The sequence below is a fragment of the Chionomys nivalis genome, chromosome 7, assembly GCF_950005125.1.
Source record: "Chionomys nivalis chromosome 7, mChiNiv1.1, whole genome shotgun sequence".
Classification (NCBI taxonomy): domain Eukaryota; kingdom Metazoa; phylum Chordata; class Mammalia; order Rodentia; family Cricetidae; genus Chionomys; species Chionomys nivalis.
In genome coordinates, this window is record NC_080092.1 from 35,341,156 (window position 1) to 35,351,325 (window position 10,170).

Consider the following 10,170-nt stretch of genomic DNA (forward strand, 5'->3'; position numbering starts at 1 on the left):
CTGGAGAGATGGCTCAGTGGTTAAGAGCACTACCTATTCTTTCAGAGGACCTGAGTTCAATTTCCAGCATCCACATGGCAGCTCACAATTGTCTATAACTCTAATTCCAGGGGATCTGACACCAATGCTCATAAAATTGTTTAAACAAACCTTTAAAAAGCTTTTGAATAAGTTAAATTATGAACTTTTCAAGCTGTGTTGTACAAATGGATTTCTCTCTAAATAAACATCCTATTTCTTTACTAACTTGGGGAGCTCACCCAGCATCCCAAGGGCACTGAGTGTTCTGTTGCCCTCCTTCACTATTCTATTTTTACCTACTTACCAACTCTTTCTCTGTTTCTCTTTTTTCTTTTTCTTTTTGGTTTTTCAAGACAGGGTTACTCTGTGTAGCTTTGGAGGCTGTCCTGGAACTAGCTCTTGTAGACCAGGTTGGTCTCTAACTCCCAGAGATCTACCTGCCTCTGTCTCCCGAATGCTGGGATTAAAGGCATACATCACTACCGCCTGGCTGAGATCTTCTTGCCACAGCCTCCTAAAATCTGGGACTATAGGCAGGCATACTCTCACTTTACCATTGGTTTGTGTGTTTGTTTGTTTTCATTTTACCTTTTTTTTTTTTTTTCTTTTTTGGAGACAGAGTTTCTCTGTGTTACAGCCCTGACTGTCTTCCAAGGTCTGGGATTAAAGGCGTGTGCTACCACGGAACCCTATAGCAAATCTTAGAATGGGTATTCACATTAGAGTCATTGAATTTTTCCAGAGAAAGTGAAGTCTAAAGAAAGCCTAGAGTTAAGAGTAGAACTTTAGTAGCTGACTTATTCACTTAGCCCTTTGCTTACTTCTTCAGCCAATTGCATGATGTTTTCTTCACAGGGTAACCTATAAGTATTCAGTCAATAATGTCTTAGCTGATGTAGCATGAGTAATAAAAACCCAGAGACAGATATTGGGGTTCAACCTGAAGGTCAGAAAACCAAAGTAGCCAAGCCACTAGAGAGCTCTTACCTCTATGAAATCTTTAGACTGAAAGAGAATGAGTTCCTGTCTCATCCCACCTTATATTCCTCTCTAGTGCTGGGATTAAAGGTGTGCACCACTACTACCTGGCCTGTATGGCTGACTAGTATGTGGCAGTTTTGTATTCTATTTTCAGGCAAGTTTTATTTATTAAAATACAAATGAAATATCACTACAAGCTGATACTGTCAGTAAGCCTTTATTGTTATAGAAATGTGTACAAGTAGTACATTGATGTTGTTTTAGAAGAGACAGACAACTACTGGTATGGAAAGAACAAAGCTTAGAACTTTGCAAATTAAATTGGAAGTTCACCTCAGCTATCTAGTGAATTTATGATTGTATTAGTTAGCCAGAGTTGCCGTGATATCACCATAGACTGGTAGTGATAGAAACACTAGTTCTAGAAGCCCAGTACCAAAGTTTGCACATTATCTTCTCAGAGCAAGGAAGGAGCTGAACACCAGTGCCCCACTGAAATGACACAGCTGTCATTTTTTTTTAACTCTTTTTACTTTTTGTCTCTCTTTTTACTCCAGGGTATAGTATTGCCTCATATCTCAAGGAGTAGTTCTCACCCCAGTACTCAGATGCTTTTTGTTTTGTTTCGTTTTCATTTTATTTTATTTATTTAATTTTTTTTTCTTTTGGATTTTTTGAGACGGGATTTCTCCGTAGCTTTTGGTTCCTGTCCTGGAACTAGCTCTTGGAGATCAGGCTGGCCTCAAACTCACAGAGATCCGCCTGCCTCTGCCTCCCTAGTGCTGGGATTAAAGGCGTGCGCCACCACCGCCCGGCCTCGCTTTCATTTTAAATTGTGAGTATGTATCTATGTATTTTATGTAGACATGAGTATCTATCTACACTTGGAAGCTATAGTTATCAGATACTCCTGGAGCTGCAGTTATAGGCAGTTTGTGAGCTGCTGGGAAACAGACTCATGTCCTCTGGAAGAGCAAGAAGTATTCTTATTCACTGAACCTTCTTTCCAGCTTCTTAGATTAGACTACCTTAAAACAATGACAACAGAAAAACTAACTAACTGTAATGCTTATTTCGTAGATTAGTTGAAGGATAACAAGCATACTGAGTAGTTAACTAGGCCTTAGTAATAAACCTCTGTTTTTGTTTTGTTTCTTTGTTTGAGACTGGATCTTACTGTATAGCCCTGAATGACCTGAACTTGCTGTGTAGACCAGGCTGTTCTTGAATTTAGAGAAATCCTCCTGACTGAGTATTGCAATTAAAGGCATGTGCAGGAAACCTAATATGTGTTTTCCTGAGTGGTACTGCCCTCTAGTTTTTTGTTTTGTTTTGTTGTGCTTTTTTTTGGGGGGGGGGGTATGTGAATCTGTGTGTCCATGCATGTATGCAGAGGCCAGGGGAGGGCCGTAGTTATCATTTCCTACTGAACTTTATCTCATTTGTTTGTTTGTTTTGAGACAGGGTTTCTCTGTGTAGACCAGGCTGGCCTCAAACTCAAAGCGATCCGCCTGCCTCTGCCTCCTAAACACTGGGATTAAAGCATGCACTACCACCACCTGGCTAAAGTGTTTTCTTTTTAAATGCTTTTTAAAAAAAATTTATGTGGCTGAGTGGTGGGTGGTACTTGCCTTTAATCCCAGAACTCAGAAAGCGGAGGCAGATAGATCTGTGAGTTCAAGGACTGCCTGGTCTACAGAGCAAGTTCCAGGACACACTCCAAAGCTACACAGAGGAAAAGAAACAAAAAAATGTGCGTGTATGCCGGGTGGTGGTGGTGGCGCACGCCTATAATCCCAGCACTCGGGAGGCAGAGGCCGGAGGATCTTTGTGAGTTCAAGGCCAACCTGGTCTACAAGAGCTAGTTCCAAGACAGGCTCCAAAACCACAGGGAAACCCTGTCTCGAAAAACAAAAAAAAAAAAAAAAAAAAAAAAAAAAAAGAATAAATATTTTGGTTGTATAAAATGAACCCAGTCTGTTTTAATTACTATGGAATTTAATAACTAAATTTGAAGAGTGTAGAATTTTGCTTCTGTTTTAGCAGTGGCTGAGGAGGTGAGATTAGCTTCACTTTTAGTCTCCTGACAATTTTCAATGTAGCTTTATATATTCTTTTCATCAGGAAAAGGCTCCAAGTAGCTCCTCTAATTGCCCTCCATCTACACCAACTCCTGATTCTTCGAAGCCTCGGAGAACAAAGCTTGCCTTTGATGACAGGTGAGGTAAATTTTGTGGGTTTTTTGTTTTGTTTGTTTTTTTGTTTTGTTTTTGTTTTGTTTTGAGACAAAATCTCACTGTATAGCCTTAGCTGACCTGGAACTCGCTATGTAGACCAAGGTGGCCTCAAACTCTTAGATTGACCTACCTCAGCCTCCTGAGTACTGAGATTAAAGGTGTGCAACACTGTGCCGGCTGTAAAGACATAAATATACTTTTGTGTGTGCATTAAGAAATTCATTTGAATATGTCAGTTCTTATAGGGTTAATACATGCATTTGACCTACAGAATATTCAGGTTTTAACTTGAAAAGCATCTTTTGTTTGGTTTGTCAAGACAGTGTTTCTCTGTGTTTTTGGATCCTGTCCTGGAACTAGCTCTTGTAGACCAGGCTGGACTCAAACTTACAGAGATTTGCCTGCCTCTGCCTCTCAAGTGCTGGGATTAATGACGTGCACCACCACCGTCCGTCTAGTCCAGCTACTTTTTAACAACCAGTGGCTTACCAGAGACAGGAAGGGTGTGCTTCCTAGAGCTGCTGCTGCTGCTGCCAGTACACTGTAGATAACAGAATCTTCTCAGATAAGAGTGTTACTTTCTCTTGCCTTCTTTTAGATGGTACTTCTCCTACCTGCACCCTATATACTTTTGATTTTATAGAACAACTTAAATAAGTTAGTGTTTAATACTAGGGAGCTTGATCTCTGTGTGCTTCAGTAGATTTGCCACAGTAGCACATAATTTATGCTCTTAATCTCTATATATTGCTCAGAACACTAAAATGTTTGAGAATTACTCACTTCTTGAGAATGTGAAAGCTGTAAGATACTAGATTAACTTACTATCTTGGGAAATGCTGACTCTTTGTTTATAAAGAAAATTTATTTTGCAGAAATTACTCAGCAGACCATTATTTACAAGAAGCAAAAAAACTCAAACATAATGCAGATGCTTTGGTACGTAAATGTTCTTCCTGATGTGATTTGTTAGGCTGCTGTGTCCTTCCTGTTTTTTTATCCTTGCATTGTGTCTTTACTCAGTACCGTTCTCCTTTAGTCTGATAGGTTTGAGAAAGCAGTGTACTACCTTGATGCTGTAGTGTCTTTCATTGAGTGTGGGAATGCATTAGAGAAGAACGCTCAGGAATCCAAGTCCCCATTCCCGATGTACTCAGACACGGTGGAGCTCATCAAGTAAGTGGGAACTCAGCGTTTCAGTGGAGTAACTTTATCATTTATTATTGTTATTTAATTACCTAATTAACTGAATATTGTGAATTGGGAAAATGCGTAGTGTTCCATTTTCCTTAGGGAAGAATTTTAGTGGGTGCTTTATTTAGGTTTGATTCTGATATTTTGAGAATATAGGAGTTGTAAGATCAGGGTGAAATAGCCTGTTCTTCTTGTCGTTCATTTTTTATCTCAACTCATAGATATACTATGAAACTAAAGAATTATTTGGCACCAGATGCTACAGCTGCAGACAAGAGACTCACAGTGCTTTGGTAAGTGTTGTGTATTTTTGCTGGGTGACAGACAGTCCTTGATGAATTGTGCTGTGTGTGCTTTTTTGAGTATTACCCTTGACTCAGTCTTCCACAAAATCTTTTCTTAGCAGTCAAACAGGAAATCGCTCAGAATCCCTACTGAAGGATTTTAGCTCCTGTCATTCTCTGGTCCACAGTCCTCCTGATGAAAGTGCTGGAGTGGGGGGCTGGAGAGATGACTCAGAGGTTAAGAGCACTGGCTGTTTTCCAGAGGTCCTGAGTTCAATTCCCAGCAACCACATGGTGGCTCACAGCCATTCGTAATGATAGGTGGTGCCCTTTTCTGGTCTTCAGGCATACCTTGCAGGCAGAACATTGTACATATAATAAATAAATAAATAAATAAATAAATAAATAAATAAATAAACCTTAAAAAAAAAAAGAAAGTGCTGGAGTGGTAGTGATATTAGAGCCCTCCATGGAGTCAAGGGGCAGCTTTTCTAGACTCTCCTTTCTATATGTGCTCCTGTTGCTTTGTCTCAGGGAGAAGTCATCTGTTCACTTATTCGAATTGCATACTTGACCATGCACTGTGTTTATACTAGAAATGCGGCTCTGGACTAAGTCTGACATCATACTGCCCATTATGGAGTCTATACTCCAGTGTGGAGAGACAGAAACTAATCAATCACGTGAATATATGAACACACCTTTGATCCCAGGAGGCAGAGGCAGGTGGATCTCTGTGAGTTTGAGGCCAGCCTGGTCTACATATAGCAAGTTTCAGGACATCTAGGAAGACATAAAATAGAGACCCTGTCTCAAAAAAAAAAAAAAAAAAAAAAATCCTCTTACTCTGTAAAGTAGAGGATTGGGAGACTTGTTCTGGAGGTTACAATGTAGGCAAGGACTGGATGGTGGGAAAGAATGGGAAGAAAACTCTTAAAGAGCAGATAGACCAATGAATGTGAGAGTGGGCTTTAGTGGGTATGTGGGCAGGAGCAATAATTATGTGGGCTAAACTGTGTGCTTGAAAGTTGGGATGTTCCATCATACTTGTAATATTAATGTTTCAGTTTTCTACTTTCAGTTTTTAACTTTTTAAAAGTATTTGTGTTATGTTGGTGTAGTTTTAATTTTAAATGTCAATACCTAATGGGATGTTAGTCCTAAATTTCTTAGTTACTTTCCTTTCCTTAGGGTATGTTCCATATTAATCTGACCTTGTGGTTTTGTGTAAGAGGTAATGCTGACCCTAGGCCATGGTTGCTCACGTGAAGCCAGTTCTTTATTTCTATACAATAAAAAGATTGCTTGTACATGTAGCCATGTCTAAATACACTGCCCTTTCCCATTGCCTAGCCTGAGATGCCAGTCATTGCTGTACCTGAGACTATTCAAACTGAAGAAGGAGAATGCTCTGAAGTACTCCAAGACGCTGACTGAGCACCTTAAGGTAAATATGTGTAGCAGTCTGTTGCCTAGGATACAAAATGTGCAAAGCTTCTTATCCCTGTTCAGAGATGCTCTCATATTTAGGCAAAACATAACAGGAGATGAACAAACTAACTACTGCCTGAAAATTCTCAGATATGTTTGTGCTTTCTTGGAAAAGCCTTCAAATGTGTATATTGGATTACAGATTTTCATAACTGTATATAACAGCCATATCTATACTCAGAAATGTTCTTTTCACTTTCACTTCCACCCTTCTTCAGAATGTTATTTTGTATTGTTTTGTTCATTACACTGCTAGGGATTGAACCCAGGTTTTGTACATGCTAAGCGAGTGCCTAGCCACAGAACCGCACATCCAGCCCAGACAAAGTTATTGTCGTTTCCTAAAATGGCTTTTTTTTTTTTTAATTTCAAGCCAGTAGCATATAGATTATCCACAAATCCTGCTGTAGTTAGGACTTTAGAACCCCTCAATAACTCACTGTTGCCTACAGGCACAAGGTCTAGTCTCAAATATCTCTTATTCCTTTGCCTGACCTCCTCCTTAAACAACCTAGATGGGGCATGTGTGTTCTATTTTCTGTCTGTTTTTGTATATAATATGGCTCGTTTCCCTGTGTCTCTTTTGTTTCCTTTCATCCATCTCTGTTACTCATTGTTCCTTTGTGTCATCTTTGAAATCTTCTAGAACCTAACTTTCACTTAATAACTTTTTTCTGTTATGCATTCATACCCACACACACTTTGTTGCTTTTAAATGTTTATTGTTGTTTTTAAAGATCAACTGGGCTGGAGAGATAGCTTAGTGGTTAAGAGCACTGACTGTCCTCTCAAAAGACCCAGGTTTTTCATGCGTTGGTAGTGCATACCTTTAATCCCAGTACTTGGGATACAAAGGCAGGTGGATCTCTGTGATTTCAAGACCAGTCTGGTCTACAGAGTGAGTTCCCAGGACAGCCATAACTACACAGAGAAACCTTGTCTCAAATACAAAGACCCAGGTTCAATTCCCAACATTCACATGGCTGATTACAACTGTCTATGTTCCACAGGATCTGAAAAAAAAAAAAATTAAAACATTGAAAGATTTATTTGAGAGAGAGTGAGTGTCCATCTATTTGTTCCCAGAGGGCAGAGGAAGACCTAGATTTCTGGAGCTGGAGTGAGCTAGAGCTACCTAACTTGGGTTCTGGGAACCAAACTCAGGTCCTCTGGAAAAGCAACAGCTGGTTTATTTTTTGTTTGTTTGTTTGTTTGTTGTTTTTGATTTTTTTTTTGTTTGTTTGTTTTGGTTTTTCGAGACAGGGTTTCTCTGTAGCTTTGGAGCCTGTCCTGGAACTAGCTCTTGTAGACCAGGCTGGACTCGAACTCACAAAGATCCGCCTGCCTCTGCCTCCCGAGTGCTGGGATTAAAGGCGTGCGCCACCACCACCTGGCAATTATAAAGTCCTTAAGATCAACCCTAGCCCATTACTTTTGATGGTATCTAGTGTCTTAAAAGTTTATATATATATATATGTGTGTGTGTGTGTGTGTGTATAATATTGCTGTTAAACAAATTTATTTTTCCCTGCAGAATTCTTACAGTAATTCTCAAGCACCTTCACCTGGATTGGGGAGGTAGGTACAATTCTGTTCTCTGAAATATTTTTGATGAATTTATTTATGAATCAGAGTAGAATAGATAACAAAGTGACTGCTACTTTTAAAATACTAAAATCTCTGGTAAAATATTTAAAATTTTTAATTTTTTGATGTTTATAATTGAACCAAAGACTTTTTGCAGGCTCTCTCACTGAGTTATGGTTCTAAAGAAGTTTTTTGGAGCCTGTCCTGGAACTAGCTCTGTAGACCAGGGTGGTCTCGAACTCACAGAGATCCGCCTGCCTCTGCCTCCCGAGTGCTGGGATTAAAGGCAAGAAGTTTTTTTAAAGGTATTCTTTCCTATTTTAGTAATTTAAAATATAATGAACATAATTTTTTAAAAGTTTGAAATGAAACATGTCACCTATAGATGTCAGGCTTGGTGGCAGCCCTTGCCCCTGAGCCATCTCACTAGCCCCCAGATATCTTGAGTTTTTAATGGTACCTCAATTCTCAGTTTGATTACAGAGTTATTTAGATTTGTTACAGTGTTTTTGCTTTGTTTTTTTCCGAGACAGGGTTTCAATGTAGCTTTGGAGCCTGTCCTGGAACTAGCTCTTGTAGACCAGGCTGGCCTCGAACTCACAGAGATCCGCCTGACTCTGCCTCCCTAGTGCTGGGATTAAAGGCGTGCGCCACCACCGCCCATCTTGTTACAGTGGTTTTAACTTCACTCAGATCTTGGCATTGCCAGAGTACAGTGGCATGGGTGTGATTTGTCTTCCATTCCCACATAGACTCCCCTCTCACCTATACCCCAAAATGAAACAAATGCCATGCAATTTTTTACATTTTCTGAGTCTATTTGTTGAGTTCTTGTATTGATGTGAGTTGACATTCCATCTTATTTTCCTTTGTCTACTCATCCCCAGGGCTGAGGTAAAACCCAGGCCTTTTGCTTACTAAGCAAGCACTCTTTTAATGAGCTATGTCCTCAGCCTTTTTTTTTTTTTTTTTTTTTTTTTTTTTTTTTTTGGATTTTTTCGAGACAGGGTTTCTCCGTGGCTTTTTGGTTTTTGTCCTGGAACTAGCTCTTCTAGACCAGGCTGGCCTCGAACTCCCAGAGATCCGCGTGCTGGGATTAAAGGCGTGCACCACCACCACCCGGCTTGTCCTCAGCCTTTTTAATTTGTCCTTTTGAGACAGGATTTCAAGACCTGGATGACCTTCCAGCCTGTAGTGTGCTAATTTTGTAGTGCTCACTATGTGCATGTGAATAATCATCCTCTCTCTCTCTCTCTCTCTCTCTCTCTCTCTCTCTCTCTCTCTCTCTCTCTCTCTCTCTCTCTCTCTCTCTCTCTCTTTCTCTGTGTGTGTGTGTAGCAAAGCTGTTGGGATGCCTTCCCCTGTCTCTCCAAAGCTATCACCGGGCAATTCTGGAAGTTACTCTTCTGGGGGCAGTAGTGCTTCAGCAAGTGGTTCTTCAGTGACTATTCCACAGAAGATCCACCAGATGGCAGCAAGCTACGTCCAGGTTACATCTAACTTCCTCTATGCCACTGAAATTTGGGACCAAGCTGAACAGCTTTCCAAAGAACAAAAAGGTTTGTTGGGCTCTGAATAAACTTTGAGGATGGAATTGTTAAAAGAAACTTTTATGATTTAGTTAATTATGTGGAGAACATTTACTTTATCTTGTGGTTTTAGAGGGAATCATAATCAGTTTGCTAATAACCTTCTTTGATTAGTCACATACTAAATGTGACTAGACATTGATTAAAAATACCCTTGGGGTGGCTGGAGAGATGGCTGAGAGGAATAGAGCACTGGCTGCTCTTCCAGAGGTCCTGTATTCAATTCCCAGCAACCACATGGTGGCTCACAACCATCTGTAATAAGATCTGGTGTCCTCTTCTGTACTGCAGGATACATGAAGGAAGAAACCTATATACATAATAAATAAAAATCTTTAAAAAAAAATACCCTTGGGCTGTGCATGGCTCCTTGTTAGATTTCTTTCCCAGCATGCACAAGGCCCTGGGTTTGGTTTCTAGTATGAAGGACAGGAAATAGATGGACTTATGTATGGGAAGGGACTCAGACAAACCACTCTTGTGTAAACTGGTTACACAAGCTAAAATAGAAGTAGTTCTTGGTGTAAGACAAAGATGCATCTATTCTGGCATGTTGAATGTAGCTCAGTAGGCAGCCCCTTGTCTACCATCAATTTTTCCTTATAGTCTCAGTATACCTTAAACAATATAATAGCTGGGTCTGCTAGATGGTTCAGTGCTTACCACCAAGCCTGAATTCAAACCCTAGGACACTCTTGGTGGAAAGAGAGAACTGGCTCCCCACAGTTGTAGCCAGAGGCTGCTCATTTGTTTCCCGGCCACCCAGACTCAAAATAATGACACAGA

The 10,170-nt window shown here is 40.1% G+C and overlaps 1 protein-coding gene across 3 annotated transcripts in view; it reads left to right on the forward strand.

The window, feature by feature from the left end:
• The window catches only part of Aff4 (ALF transcription elongation factor 4), an 85,858-nt gene that overhangs the window by 67,035 nt on the left and 8,653 nt on the right, over nt 1-10,170 (forward strand). For all 3 annotated transcript variants that reach the window (XM_057776711.1, XM_057776714.1, XM_057776712.1), the window contains 7 exons: nt 3,127-3,221; nt 4,115-4,178; nt 4,279-4,415; nt 4,655-4,726; nt 6,071-6,164; nt 7,743-7,786; nt 9,134-9,354. In XM_057776711.1, coding sequence (XP_057632694.1) covers nt 3,127-3,221; nt 4,115-4,178; nt 4,279-4,415; nt 4,655-4,726; nt 6,071-6,164; nt 7,743-7,786; nt 9,134-9,354 — 727 coding nt within the window. The remainder of the gene's footprint in view (nt 1-3,126; nt 3,222-4,114; nt 4,179-4,278; nt 4,416-4,654; nt 4,727-6,070; nt 6,165-7,742; nt 7,787-9,133; nt 9,355-10,170) is intronic.